Raw genomic sequence first — 15,638 nt, forward strand, 5'->3', positions numbered from 1 at the left:
AGCATTCATATTTATGGCACGGCAGCACCTCCTGTCCTTGCAGAGATGACAGCAGCACTGATTACCTCTGCTGAAAGCTTCCCAAGCTCCAGGGCTGCTCTGACTACAATTTGGTGTTATAAAGACTATAAACAGGAGCCAAAGGGGCTCTCTCCTTTTACCACCTCACCTTGGTTGCTGCATGAGCTCACCTTCCTGTCCCGGTTGTTGGCACCTGACTGGGGTCCAGGCGGCAGCTGCGCATCGCGCCGCCGGGGTCGCACACACTGCAGCTGTGGCGTTTAGTACAGTGCTGACTTCCAATCCCTCCTCTGTTCTTATGGATCACTTGATCATAAAGATATAGAGGTGCTAATCTCCTAGCTGTACTCCTAGATGCCTCTGATGCAAGCACAGAGAACCAAAGCACGAGTAGGCTTTCAAACCTCGAGAGTGCAAAATACACTTGGTATGTGGGGGAAGGAAAAAAAGACACCTTAGAGGCTGCTGGCAACACCCAGGCCAGGAAAACTCAATGACCTGCAAGCCACGCAAGACAAATTCCTCTGCTCACTGCTGAGAGTTCTTTCACACCATGCAGGCTTTCCTGCTTGGCTACTCCCTGGGACTTTCAGAAACCTGATTTTGACTGTTTCAAATGGTCTCAGAGCAAAGAGGTTTCTTATAGCTGTTCAATATTTTTTTTTTTTTTTTTACTTATATAAAGCATATTCTTTTATCTCGCTGTGTTTTAAGACCTTTACCAAGCAGAAAGTGGTAGCAATAAGTAGTATACACTCTCTTACATCCTTTTCTTATTGCTTTCAACATGCCAAATTATCATTGCTTTACTACTAACCTCTCCAGGGTTGCCCAAGCAATCTCTAAGTGATGTAAATAGTGCTAACTTGAGAAGAGTAAACCCAGAAAAGTGATCAACTGGATAAAAGCCTGACCTCAATATTCAGCAGGGCCTCCTGGGAAACTGAGCCACCAGCGCTTCCCAGCACTCGGCACACTGGACAACTGTGGCTCCAGAGAGCGGCTCAGCAGACTGACTACTGAGAAAAAAAAACATCTCTGTTACTAAAAATTAGGACTCTTCATATTTCATCGTAGCTCTTGCCACTTTTTCTTGTGCTTATCTCAAAAGTTTTGCTTTGTACTGTCTCTTATACCTTCATGTGTCTCTTTATCAACCCTCCTTTAAGACAGTAAAAAGAATAAAATGATTTGACTGCTTGTAGATTAGCAAATTTCTTGCTCTGAATAGCATGCTCTTTCATCAGTCATTGTCACCCTCTGCAAGATTAACAAGAAAAAGAAATTTATAAGGCAGAATCTGTTGAAAGCAGAGATGAGCTTGTAACAAAGGACACTAATCATAACTTTTTTTTTTTTTAAGATCTGCATTGATCCTAACAGCTGTAGATACTTTAAAATCTTTTCCTATAGTGTCCGCACCTTCATCACACAAAGAAGAAAAGCATATCGAGAAACAAAGTCAGCCAGTATTCAGTGTTTGCACGAGGTAAGCTGGGGGATGATTTCCTGGCTCCTTCAGGCTGTGATAGGAGCTGGAGTTCCACCCCACATCAGTCAGAGCAAAAAGAACCTTTTTCCTTCAACAGGGGAAGGGGAGGAGACAACAAAAGAAGATGAAGGAAAAGACAGCTCAGTAAATGTTGTATTCTATATATAACTATATATGTCTATGTGTATAGATATATATATCGGTGAGTCTGATTAAGTGTAGAAGGACATTAGTATCACTGGCTTCAGAGGAGTGGGGAAGGGACCAGTGTTAAGCACCAGCAGCGAAATATTACCACCACTGCATAATTACAGAGTACTCAGCACACATTCAGCCCTGGTGTATTTTTTCTACTAAATTCCACTCTAATCATATGAGGGTCTGTGGACACCAAAGAAGCTGTGGTTTAATTATCTGGAGCTGCTGCAGTAAGGAACAACAGGAATGTATAGGTACATGTATACATAGATACATACATATGGCTGAAGAGAAAGAACATTCAATTTAAAAAAAAAAAAAAAAAAAAAGGAAAAGAAGGGCAGAATCTGGGCCACACAGAATTTAAGAATAAGTAGTGTGATAATCCAGGTCATTTATTTAATTTTCAGTTAATGAGAACAGTGACAAAATAGAAGCAGAAGAATAAGAGAATGCAGATGTTTTAAGATGTTGCTTTGTTCACTGCTAGAGGTAAAAACAGGGTGGGAGGATGTGAGGTGACACCAGTTGTTAACAGGATCTTGCCACTGAAAAATAAAGTGCAGGATGCATTCACAGAGTGCTGCTTCATTAACCACCATTAGTCATTCATTTCACAACGGAATGGGTGAACAGCTGATGACTTCAGGCTCTTCTGAAGGTTTTTATTAACTGTTTTTGTGGGATTGTTGTTGTTGAGATCACGGTTTTGTTTGTGTGGGTTTTTTGTTTTATCAGTGACATCTCTACTCTAAAAGTGCAAAGCTCTTCCCGTGCACAGCAGGCAGGGTTGTGTTCATCACAAAAGTTAGTACTGAAGAAATGCCCATGACAAGAGAACTTGGGATGTCAACCAGATCAGAAATAAGTCCAGACCTCATTCAAAATTTGGTCTGGGTGCTTAGCAACAATCGTTCAGAGATTCCCATGGTACCTACAGGCATCCCAACCTCTGTCCGCTCCTTTGCACCTTTCAATAACAGCTCTCACGAGATTTAAATCCTTCCTGAAATGTTTTAGCAATAATTTTTAAAATGACAGGCTATCTATTCACCCTTATTCTCTCTCAACACTCGAAGCTTCTTGGAACCCAAGGGAACTTGAGAGCACATACAAGAAGCAGCCTAGGTTTGCTCATCTCCCCGAGCCAGTGCACTATTTCAGTTGTGATAGCTTCAGAAAAAGCAGTTCTGGGCAGTATCCAGCTCCACCACCATAGACCTAGCACTAGTTGGCAGCAGTAGTTCTTGGCAGGACCTGCAGGTATTGGGAAATCATAAAAGGCGGTACCTACAAACTAGCAGAGCGCTTGGGTAGACAGAGTGTGGCTGCAGGAAAATGCTCCACTTTAGCTTACTCTAGTGAGTATCAGAGAAGATGTCCAACTTTGAGTCTTCCCAACTCCAGTGTGTGCTGTGTACACACTGCAACATGGACGGGAGTTGGAAAGACAGACTTATATGTTTCTTAGCAAGTAAGTGTTTCGAGACAGGCACTGTATGTGCTTCTGGATGCAGTACCACTGGTCATAGATCTGCTGAAGTCTTTTGCCACGCAGACAGCAAGCGATGACGTGCACCACATGGCACAGTGGGTGTCTGCTCTGTGGACAGCATTTGCAGGCATTGCCAGAGCTGAAAAGGAGCAGAGAAGGCTGTAACGAAAGGGAAGGGGTCACTTAATTAGAAGGGGTAAAGCACTGCAACACTTTCACCTCATTTTGAAAGGATTCAATTTTAATGCCCACAATCATGGCATAAAATGTTGGACAGCAACACACAGAAGTCTTTGGGGAGTTCTCCACTTTTGAAGCCAGACGCAAAGCTGGGAGAACATCTTTATGATACAGAGACAGACGCCTGAATTCTGAATGTTGAACCAGAATTAAAAAAAAAATATATATATATATATAATAGTCTGAAGGAGGGAGTAGAATTTGGAAGCAATTCCAGGACACATACATATAGCCTTCCTGTCCCAGGCTGAAAAAGATGATTCCTGGCCAGGGTTAAAAACCAAACAAAAAGTAGCTGCATCATGCCTGTCAGCTGTTGCAGGGAATCATGAGGAATTGATGATCATCCATCTTCACGGAGCTGCGATCACAATTATCACTGTGGCAGACATCCATGGTATCATCAGGTGGATCTACCAGAAGGATGGCTAATTGTTACATAAATTTGTAGAATCCTCAATAATCAGCAATGGAAAGAGAAAGCTACTTGTCTTTCTATGGGCGTTTGGGGCCAGGCTCTAGTAGTCCAGCATGAAAATAGCTGGGAGCATGGACCTAAGGAAGGCATTTCTAAGGAGGAGCAGGCTTAGTTATGAAAATAACAACCCTGATGCAGGACCACTTGTGTCTCCTTTCAACTCCTCTGCTATGGTGGTTGTCTGATCTTCTACTCTAGTAAGTAACTAATATTTCATCTTACATGGAAACGGGGAGAAGATGGTGGAGAGGCTGAGGAGAGGATGGCTTTCCAATGAGCCATCACAAGTGTTGGCTAGGAATTAGTTTGTGAGAGTTGAAAAAACAATCAGTGTAGATGCTATAAAGTATATGCAAAGATGGTCAGGTGAATGGTCTGAGATCTACTCTCTTTTCTGGTGCCAGAAGCAGATGGCAGGTAGGAGATGAACTTCTATGCAGTGTTTTCATTGTCAAGCTGTCTGTAGTGGAAGAGACTCCTGGAGTCCAGTTTCCCAGAGTATTTGACAGCTTCGGCAAAAAGCTTTGCCACCTGTCAATACAAAGCAGAGGAGGACTGAGCATTGCAAAGCCTTCTGCCAAAGGCTGAATAACAGAGCAGGCTCCACATTTCTACACTGTCACCCTGAAACTGCCCTGTGCAGGTCTGGTCCTTGAGTCCATCCAAACGAATACCAATTTCTAGGTGACTGTGTTGAGTCCAGCCCTCTGAAGCCTGACTGTCCAGCTGGAGGGACGCAGAGGTGTCAGGCTGCTCTGGCAAGACAGCTCTGTCCCACCGAGAGTTGTTGTTTCCTCCTACAGACCAAGCCCTTAAAAGAACACAGAATCACTTTCCTCTCTCAAACTCAAGAGATTAACTCTGTAATCAAAAGGGTTAAATGAAATGCATCAAGCAGGTGTGGTCATAAATTTTGGACAGGGACTCCTGTTCTGGCTGTCAGTGTATGTTTCACTAGTAGGCAAAGGGTGAGTCTTCAGTTTCCCCTTCCTGCTCATCATGTTTGGCATTATCCCACCTGTGAACTTACAGCTTGTCATTCTCTCTGCTCTTCCCTCACTCCAATCACAGCAGAAGATTTTGCACAGCTGGACACCAGTTCAAGTCACTGGGTTCCATGTCAGCACCCAGTGAAATCAAGAGGAATTTGGCTGCTGTGCTTAATGAGAGCCAGATGAGGCTCTCCTGTGACAGTTGAAGCCACTTGCAAAGGAAGTCAAGGTACTGCTGGCAGCAGGAGTCCCACTTTGCATGACCAAGTATCTCTTCCCCTACCAGTATGTAAAAGGGGTTTGTCAGGAGCTACAAACACGTAATGACTGGCAACCTGACTACAACAGGACAGGCAGCAATTCCACTTCAATGGCACTTTGGAACTGGATGTTGCCCGAAGGATCATTCGAGAAAGCCCAGCTACATCCTGCTTTAAGGTTTAAGGACCATACTAGAAAAACACCCCATTCAAAAAACTGTTCCCATGCATAATTTATACCTGTTACAGGCAATCCTGTGCAAAAAGTTTGTTCTAAAGTGAAATTGATACAGCGACAACTTCAGCTGCAATACAGGACTCAATATTTTCTTTTTTGTGTTTTACTTCAAGCAACATTATTTTGTATAGTAGCAAAAAGAAAATACATTCAAACAATCGTGTTGCCATGACTCTCAGACACATTATTATTTGCCAGAGATAATGAGGGTCCAAACACACTGGAATCTAAGGTCACAAGTATCTGAAAGCTCTTATGACTAAGAGAAGAAAGAACAAGATGGGAAGTACCTGGAAATTAGTGAGCAGAGCAACCCCGCTGTCAATAGCCATCCTCCGGATCACATAATTATCATGGACAAACTTGGTGTTGCTGTTAGGCAGGTTAATCACCAGATCTATTTTCCCATCCCTTACCAACCTGAAGAGACAACGCACAAGACAGTATCACAGTGTGTCTTAATGAAAATCTATGCTGAATAGCACAGGCATGCAGGTAAACGACACTGAAAAATATTCATTTGAGTTTAGTCTTACATCCCAAGAAAGGAGGGTTGAGGGGTTAACACACTAAAAATCTGGGCTTTATTTCTATTCTATTCAGTGATACAAAGCAATATTCAGCCTTCATACAGCTCAGCACAACTCTGTTAAAGGCATGACTAAGTGCCATTAAAAGCTAAATATTCAGGTCGCACGTACCCTTGTGTGAAAATGCAACATGGAGCAATACATCCAAGCCATATTAAATAGGCCGTTCAAGGAGATGTTAATTAATTAAGCTGAAACCTCCCTGCTGCAGCAATTCCAGATAGAATCAGATGAAACAAACATTTTGGATGGAATCCGAAGTCCCATTAAATCACTATCATTAATCTCAACAGGGCCAGCAATTTGCCCCTTGTATTTGCTGTCCTGGATGTTAATACAAATTTGATGAGGTATTACTCTTACTGCCTGACTGAAGGGAGTCTCAGACTCTGGCTTTCCTGCGATGGCCATGCCACGGGATTTGCTGGGATACCGTTAGCATTGAGCCAGTCTGAGGTTGCTTCTGTGGCATAAAGCTGTCAAAGAAAACAAACAAACAAACAGAGTTACTTACTCTGTGCTTCATAATACCGAGACTTTTCATTTAACTCATGTGGGTCTAACCCAACAGATAGCCTGGTTGTCAGAGCTGATTTTGGAGGGCAATTTTCATCACAAAGGTGTCTCTCCATACAGAGAGACACACAGAGAACAGCAGGACCTTCCCAACTTTCTATTACCTGTGATTTGCTGATGGATGATAGCCAATGAATAGTAGTAACACATTCAGAAGCAGTTAAGTGGTTTAGGAAAATCAAAGTCCCTCTGACTTTCAATAGTGCTTACGTTCAATCACTTATAAATTTTACTTTTTTTTTTTTTTTCTCTTGCCTAGCACTAAGTTTTGAAAGGCAGAACTGTAAATCCAGCAGTTACGCTAAAGCCACTGAGGAAAATAGTACTTAAATACTTAATACTAAAAAGCTCTTGCCAATCTTCTGTGGCCATGCTACCAGTTACCTTTCAGTAGGGATATGGATGCAAACGCAGAAGAGTTACAAGAGGAATGTAAGCACCACAAACGTTATATGCCACAGCTTGTGAATATCACTGAAGATAAAGCACTGTAAAGGCCTTCTCCATATCAAAGGATTCCCCTTCTTCCCCTCCTGTTGTACATGGCATCCTGCTGGCACTTTTGTTTCTTGGAGAACTACTGATAGCAGAGCCAGGGTTGTTCTTGTCCTTATGACTCAGTTCTATTTGTTGAATTAAACAATCATGAAAACATTTAGTTGGGTGATACATGCTGACTTTATGGATCACTCAGCTAAAAATCCCTCTTGTACTTCGAAAACTTGCTTTCTTTCTCTGCCTCTTCATTCCTGTAGCAGGCTGAGTACCTTTCAGAATTTGAACACTCTCTAGCTTTAAATAACTGAAAGCACCTACCTTGAAACCTTCCTCATGCAGTAGTTCTGCTACGCTGAGGAATCTGGGGCGGAAGGACTTCTGAAAAAGGAAATTTATTAGAGAGACCATCAATGCTAGGACTTGGAAGGAGTGTTTTGTTGGGCAACAGGAAGCTCTTCTAGATGGTGCTAAGAGGCAAATGCACCTTTCTGTGCTGAGACCTGAATGCCGAGGTACTTAAGGCACCTTTAAAAGATTCTCTCATAAAGCACACATAGATCCACCATAATGTAGAAGAAATAACAATAAGATGACTTGTAGACACCCTGTAGACATCTGAATTTGAACAAGCCATTTCAGAGCGACAGGTGAGCAAAAATTTGATCCCAGCATAACTTTCTTCTGGATGCTACAGCAATGCAAAGATCAGATGCTACACATGCCTTCCTCACTGCCAAGGCAGGCCAAACTTTGCTTTTGACCTTAGTGTGGCCTACCCATTTGGAAGAAGGACTATTGCAAGTTTCATTGCCCCCGCTGGAGCTACTGATGGCTTTACCTTTATGGGTGAGAGAACAATATTCTGAAGGGTGAATGACTTTCTATGAAGGAGTCAACAGTTTGTTTGGTTGGTTGGGTTTTTTTGAGAACTCTGGAAAGAGCCTCATTCTGAAAGCCATCTCATTCTGTACACTAACTGGAAAATATAAATACACAATGTGACAGGGTTGGCAGCTTCCCAGTCAGAGAGAACGGTTCTGCCTCCTGGTCAGAGGGGCTGAATTTCACAACATTATTATAAACTTCTGTCAAATATGTACTGAACACTTGTGACACATAAAACAGCCTCTCCATGAAAAGAAATTACAGCTGTCAGCTTGCATCGGAGCAGCCTCAGATTTAAAGCCTGGCTGAAAGAACCCGTGTAAAAAACCATTAGTTACTAAAGGTGAAAAGTACAAGCAGATTTATTTAGTGTAAGATATTTATTGTAGGAGAATTTTATTCTTTTTCCTTTATCAGAAAAGCTCTATTTCTTATGACCTCTCTCTTGTTTGCTGGCATGCCTTGCTATTTATAAAGGGCCACATCCTCAGTTAATTCAATGGAGCTACACCAGTTCTCACAAAGATCCAGCTCGAAACAAAGACAGCTCATCTCCTGTGATAATCTTGAATTCTGTATCCAAATCCAGCATGGAGCATGCAAAAATTGTGACGTATAAGGAACCAAGGCAGAAGGTTACCTTGAAACAACAGACTTGGAGTGCTGGGATTTAAAAATAAAATACTCCATCAATGCTTTCCGCATCTCGTGGTCACCAGCACAGATGTAAGACAGATGCACTCCATCTCAGAGATATCACTGAATAGCCCAATCAGGAAAGAAAATAAAATGAGCTTTTCAAGTCCTCTTGCATAAAATATAAATTATTTAAAGGCAGGCTCAGGGTTTCAGCATCATAGATTTCTCCAAATTATGAAAAGAGGTCAGATTACCAGCTTGCACAAACCAGCAGAGATGCATTTGTCTAACAAGAAAGCCATACTCCATTTACCCTGGGAGAGCGTCGGGCCTTTAACATCCTGGGGAACCTCAACCTGTGCAATGTCAGTGTGAAACACTTGTAGGGAAATGAAGATGTCCCTCTCTGCTATTGTTAACTACACCTGGTTGACTTTGACCTTCATGAAGGCAGCCTTCTCTCACCTCAACATAATTAATAGCAGAGGCATAAAGTTACAGTATACCAAATAATCTAAATATTTTGAGGCTAGATACTTTTGAGGGAAGTAGAATTCATGACCATTTGGCTTATTTCCCTCTCTGCAAGAGCTAAAAGTCCAGTCTGAAAATCAGAGCAAGCTGGTGAAGCAATGAAGCCTCCTCAGGGGCCTCTGCCCAGGGAAAGACCTGCACCCCGTCACCCGCTCACAGCAGTGACATTTAAATATTGAGTGATCATGGAAAGGGGTGACCTGCTATCTGTCCTTCTGAGCCTGTCCTCCCCCTCTGAGAATACGCTGACAACTTTGCCAGTTTAAGGTGGATGACCTCATGTTTGTGATAAGATGAGAACAACACTGCTGGTGTTCACAGCCCGCCTTGTGCCTCCTGTTTCTGCAGCGAGGGGCTCCCCATTCCTCCAGCCTGGAATGCTCAGGGAAAACCACTCATAGTCTACACGTCAGGTCTAAGTCAGCATTTCAACCTGCCCTTCTCACAAGCCTTTATTTCCTCTCTGTTTCAAAACAGACCATTTAAAAGTAGGTAGGTGACAAATTCCAGAGCAGTGAGGGAGCAATACGTGGTCCTCAGCATTAGCTTTACACTTCTTGTTTTGGACTTCAATTATCTAAGAAATATGCTGAGATGAAGAGAGACTTTTAAGCGATTGATCTGTTGCTTTCAAGTTTCTTTTGCAAGAAAATGAACTGTAAACCACTCATTATAAAGGACAGAATCTTGTTACTTCTAAAAGGTTTGCAGGGTTGAGCCTTTGGAGTTTGTTTTCAGGGGTTTTTTTGGTTGGTTGGTTTTGTTTTGTTTTTGTTTTTTGTTTGTTTGTTTTTTTTCAAGACCTTTGTACAAAGAACCTTTGTCTCAGTTTAACAGATCCTGACACAGGACCCACATAAATGCTTTCTATAGCTAAAATTACTCTTTGCTGCCTGTTCCCTTCTAGGTGCTATCAGGAAAATAGACCCAAATTTTAAACACTAGGCTCTCTCCTTTTTTCTTCTTTTGGATTTTCTTTTCCACTTTTTAAAATGCTGCTTTAAAATCTGCAGTGATTGGATATACAGTAGTCATACAGTACCAACAGCCCAGTTTCATACTGAACTTTTAAACTTTAGGTAGCAAAGACTTTTCTGCTAATTTGAGGTAACTTAGAGCAAAAGCTTCAATCCATAGATGTGTACACATATGTGTATGTTTAAGGACTAAGCGGTAATCTGTGTCAGCAGAAGTAATGTTCCTTTCCAGCCACTTTTCACACACTTCCTTCACATGCTCTGCTGGCACAAAGAGCCCAAGACATTTTTCACACCCCAGCTGCCTGACAGGAAAATCCATCTATTCTATTTTTTTAATTTACTTTATGTAGACATGTAGAGCATAAGACTGTTACAAGCACAACACAGAAATAGCAGGAGGCAATGAGTCATTTTTATGGGGCCTGAGAATGTTCCAGTTGCAGTGGAAATGTCTGAATATTTTGAGGAACACGCACACATCAAGGTTTGCAAGTGTATCTGACTTCAGCACCTCCTGCAGTTGGTAACTATCCTATGATAAAGAACCAACACTTCTTGCTTTTCTGCCTAGCTACCTTTTCATCCTGAAACACACATCCTCCTTACTGATACAGAACTGTGGGGCTGTTCCTAACTCAAACCCATGAGGAACTCCCTCACGCAAAGGCTGTTTGCAGAAGTCACTGCACTGGAGGACATTCCCCTAAAGACATCATTTAAACTTTCTGTCACATAGAGCAATTCTGAGGGATGTTGACAGCAAGAGATGGAACCCTAAAGTCCAAGCTCTAGTGTGGTATGGAATCACTGGAACTGCAGAACATGTGTCTGAGAGACTGTCCCTAAGAGGAGAGAGGTCTGGCAAAATACAGAAACCAGAAACATTACTACACAAATGTAGCGTTGGTTCTTCCTTTCTCAGATACTTACAATATTGGCTACACACCACCATCGTACAGGGAAAGGAATAATGGCAGCCATGCCTCTGGGCAGCCAGGAGAGAGTGTTTTCTGCACTGTTGGATGATGCTACAGCTCTGCCTGGAAGGAAATGTGTGCATCTATGGGGAAAGCTTAGCAGGCTCAGCTTTGCAGTATGGAAACTCTCTCTCTGATTTGGGGGAGTGGAGGGGAACTGGTTTCAAAAGTGAAAGAGGCAATGTACAGATGAAAGGAATTTATATGTCAGGACTGGACCTGGCATTCCCAGGGCTCCCATTCGGGTGGGAACAATGAGTGGCCTCTGAGTTCCAGCTGGGACATTTCTCTGAACTGACCATCCACGGGCTTTGTTCCCACAGGAAGGTGGTTTCTAGCTCTCTGATCCCAGGCCTCTGCCTGCAGCAATCCTGGGGGTTTGCCCACGGCTCCCAGTAGAAATTATCAGGAGTCAGAGAATCCAGCAAAGATCTCTCCATGGTGTTTATTCCTCAGTGTCTTACTGCACTTCAAGTTGGATTGCAGAGAAACACATTTAGGCCACAAGGACACACGAATGAAAACAAGGCAACAGTGACTGAGTTTCCCTGTGTCAGTCCTTTCTTAGCTTTGATTTTTAGGACTCACCTGAATTCCAACCAAAATTCCTTCCTTCGGAAATGCAAACCCTGCGGCAAGCATAGCCTTCTGAAAGGCAGTGTACACATCCTCACCAAAGCACGCGACCTAGGAAAAGGCACAAAGGAGTTGGCATGAGAGGAAAAAAACCAAACAAGTATAACCCAATAACTTTGCTTTGGAAAAAAAAACAGGAATTAAATTTTTGAACAGGTTCTTTTGACTTCTGCGTGCAGAATCAGACCGCTTTTGCATGGAGTCTGCAGGCAGGAGGCAGGGGGAATAAATCAGAAAATCATTGCAGAAAAATCTCATCATTTTAATGAAGCAATAACGAAGGAATAAGCAACGCTTTAGTTTCAAACAGCACACTGAGGAGCAACAACAATTGATTCTGCTGAGTTATGGGAATGCTGTACACAGCCTCTGCTCCAGTGTTTGTGAGTGCCCTGCAAATTGTTTAACGTTATACAATGCTTAACAGTAAGTGTTCTGCACGCAGGCACTTTTCTCTGTGTGTACACTGCAAACTAGAGTAAGACAGTGCTTGTGTTGTCATGTACTTCTGGCACTACTTGTGAAGATAAACCAAGGTATATAAAGATGCTATTAAATTAGAAGTCCATAGATGTATGAAATTCAACTAATATGAAATTCAGCTAGTATGTTGAATAATATACTTGGGAAAACAACAAAGCAACCATGCCAATTAATAAGAATTTATTTTATATAAACAAAAATCTGATAAAGAAATTGATCAAAATAATTTAGCAGTTTCCATAATTCAGAACTGCCTGTGGAACTCAGTTGCTTACAGGCTGTCATGCAGTAATATCTTCTGTAGAACTAAACTGTGTTCCTTATCAAAGTTTGGAATTCTGATGACAAAAAGAGGAATGCATGAGCTTTCGTGAAAGCTGAAACAGGAAAGAAAAAAAAAAAAAAAAAAAACAAAAAACCACCCCAAACCCTCACTTTTTCTGGACAGCTCCACACTTGTCAAAAAACAGAAGCCGAAACTGTCACAGATTTTTCTCTTTGAAATAACAAATCTGCACACACATACAGATGGGATAAAGGGACTGATTGAGAATTGCTCTCTTGTGGTCCTTCCCATTACAGAGTGAGCCCTCACATTCATGGTCTCACCATTACCATGGTGAGCAGAAACCAGTATATCATGTGATGATTCGCCAGATCTTCTGAAGTAAAAAAAAGAACCAACCAAACAAAAATCCCACAAGGGAAGGGATTAAAAAAAAAAAAAAAAAAAAAAAACCAAAAAAAACCCATGAGAACTTGTATCGCAGCCTTTCTCTAAAAACTCATCTCTGAGCATCCAGTCTGTTCTACAGCGTATCTGGCTGCGGGGTTCTGTGGTCCTGGACTTTCTTGGGTGGTGGACATTCCCCTGCCTGGTAGGCTTGGATCCAGCCTGCTGGGAGATGTTTATCATAACCGCATGGTCAGAACAGCCACTCTACTCAAAGGGACCCCCAGCACCGTGTCTTCTACTGCTGTGGGAACCACGACTCCCAGCAAAATACATCTCTGCCAGATAGATGTGACAAATTCAAGCCCAAATGAAGCCATGAGTATGAAAAAAGCCTTTGAGGAATAATTGAGCATTTTACCCAAAGCAAGTGATTATCCTTACTTCCTTCACAAGAAAGACTTTCATAACTGTCACATTTTATGGCATTTGTGAATATGGATCTTTCCAAATCATAAAAGTTAATAATCCCTCCTTTATGACCAGCATAATCTCTAACTCCATATAAAGCTCAGTAAAATAATTCTTGCTCTTAGTTACATTTTTATTCTTTTTTTTTTTTTGGAGGGGAGGTGTCTTTGTAGTCAATTTTGTTCTGAAAATAAAGAAGTCACGGAAATCACTTGACTTTTTTCTGCACATTAACTACACTGAAAGGAAATCTTCTGCAATACTCATTTCCCACACATTAGGAAGAGCAAAATAAAGTAATTCTGGAGAGATGTAGGTGACCTAAGGCTGTCGTTACCTTGTATCTGGGTATAGTGCTTTTTCATACTAACATAAGTCTTTCCTCGTGAAAACAGCTCTTGTAGACATACGCATGTTCATATCAAATGGAGCAGCACAGGCTTTGCCACATGCCTAGCTATGGTAGAGCACTGGTAAGCCTAATCTAACTGTGTCAGTATTTAATCACTTCCCAAGCGGGCTGTCTAGCCCAGAATAAGTTTCTTGCTACTGCAACTCTTTTCTAGAAGTAACAGAATGAGCAAGATTACAGATGGCTTCAGCATATGTGTGGAAGCCATTGACAGCTCAGCAATAACTCATAAACAAACCGTTTTGTTCTAGATGAACTAATATCTCTTCAAGTGACACAGATGGAAACCTGTTCCTCTTGGTGAGGGCTCCCATGAGTGCCAAGTCTGTGCAGGGAGAACAGCTTTGTGCCTTTACAGGGTGCCATGCATAACCAAGAGACATTTCAGAAGCACCTCCCAGCCCAGCTGCAGAGCAAGAGGGGAAGGGAGCCCCATCTCCTTCTCATCCGACTGACAGCCAACGCTGCAGCCAGCACATTTTATTCACTCTTTCTTGCTTTTTGCACCTTGGGACACGCCTTCATGGTTACCAGGCAACAACAAAAACGTCACCACACATATTTGATGCCTTTAAGTAACTAGCATGTTCCAAGAGCAAACACTCATGGCCTGGAGTCTCAATATTGCTGTTCTGGCATGTGCCGATGGCGGGTTTTGAAAGCTGTAAGTGCTTATCTGTCTAGAAGCAGGTGATTCATAAAATGGACTGATGCACTGAGAACCTCCCAGAACCCGACGGCTCTCAGATAAACTCATTTCAGGCTGTCACATCAACCAGGTCCAACTCAGGGAGCTGACATGCAGGTAAAGAGGGACATCCAGTGGCTGAATACACTGGATTTCACAGGACAATGTGGTTTTTTACAGCTAAGAAAGATGTTTTCAATTTTCTGAAGAAGCTACGGATGCCATCATGATTCAGGCAGTAATAAGATCACTTTCAAAGATTCAGGATGTTTAAAGGCAACTTGGTTTAAAAAAAAAAAATAGCAAATCTGAAAGATACCTCCCCAGTAGAGGCCATTTCACATCGGAGAACAGGGTCAGCATCTCTCAGCCGGGACCAAGAAAACATTGGGGCCTGGTGAGAGAAAGAGAGAGAGGGGAGGAAGAAATAGAATGAAAATTTAATGGATCATTTAAATCAAACAAACAAAACAAAACAAACAAAAACAAACACCAACCCACAAACAAACAAAAACCAACCAAAAAAAACCCAACATCCAGCTACACTTGGAAGTGACAGAGGCAGACATGAATTAATCCAAAAAAAAGCACTGGTCAAGGCTGATAAGCAAAGGAGCACTTGGCAAATGAGTTGCCCTAAAATCTTGCTGACGGACTGGAACAAGTAAACATGTATTTTGCCAATAAATCATCCTTCTGACTCTTGCAGGTTTGCTCACACTCTGATGGCAGATTGCTAATCTGTGGTAGCCCACTACCTTTTTTAGGACACATTTTAAAACAGAAAGGCTGCAAAGGATCTAATTTATGAGACACGGAGAGATACTGTCTGAAGCCAGACAGTTTTATTGAGAAAACTGTTCTCCAACAGAAAATTCTCATACACAGGAATCAAACCATTCAACAAGAATACACTCTTTTGGAGTAAACCAGACGAAAACTTGCAAGTGATTTTCAGATTTTCCCTCTTCCCCCCAAAATACAAATCCATAACTTTTTTCTTTTGTATGAAAATATTAAAACTCCTGATCCCTATCATTATCTGAAAACTTCAGTCACTGCAGTCTGACTTCTTTTGTCTAATTTGACTTTAAAAAAAATAGGGGAGAAAGAAACTCTCTGTTAAAGAGCCAATGACTACATGTGGCAAACATCGAACAAATTTTCTGTTAAGGAATAATT

At 41.9% G+C, this 15,638-nt stretch overlaps 1 protein-coding gene across 1 annotated transcript in view; it reads right to left on the reverse strand.

The window, feature by feature from the left end:
• Nucleotides 1-3,634: 3,634 nt before the first annotated feature.
• Nucleotides 3,635-15,638, reverse strand: part of CPS1 (carbamoyl-phosphate synthase 1) — a gene marked incomplete at its 5' end in the record, with an annotated part of 91,481 nt that continues 79,477 nt past the window's right edge. Inside the window, 6 exons of the mRNA XM_082055910.1 lie at nt 3,635-4,455; nt 5,705-5,834; nt 6,368-6,480; nt 7,397-7,456; nt 11,682-11,780; nt 14,776-14,850. Of these exons, the coding sequence (XP_081912036.1) occupies nt 4,357-4,455; nt 5,705-5,834; nt 6,368-6,480; nt 7,397-7,456; nt 11,682-11,780; nt 14,776-14,850 (576 nt within the window). The 3' untranslated portion in view covers nt 3,635-4,356. The remainder of the gene's footprint in view (nt 4,456-5,704; nt 5,835-6,367; nt 6,481-7,396; nt 7,457-11,681; nt 11,781-14,775; nt 14,851-15,638) is intronic.

This window comes from Streptopelia decaocto (assembly GCF_964273445.1).
Source record: "Streptopelia decaocto genome assembly, chromosome: 6".
Taxonomy (NCBI): Eukaryota; Metazoa; Chordata; class Aves; order Columbiformes; family Columbidae; genus Streptopelia; species Streptopelia decaocto.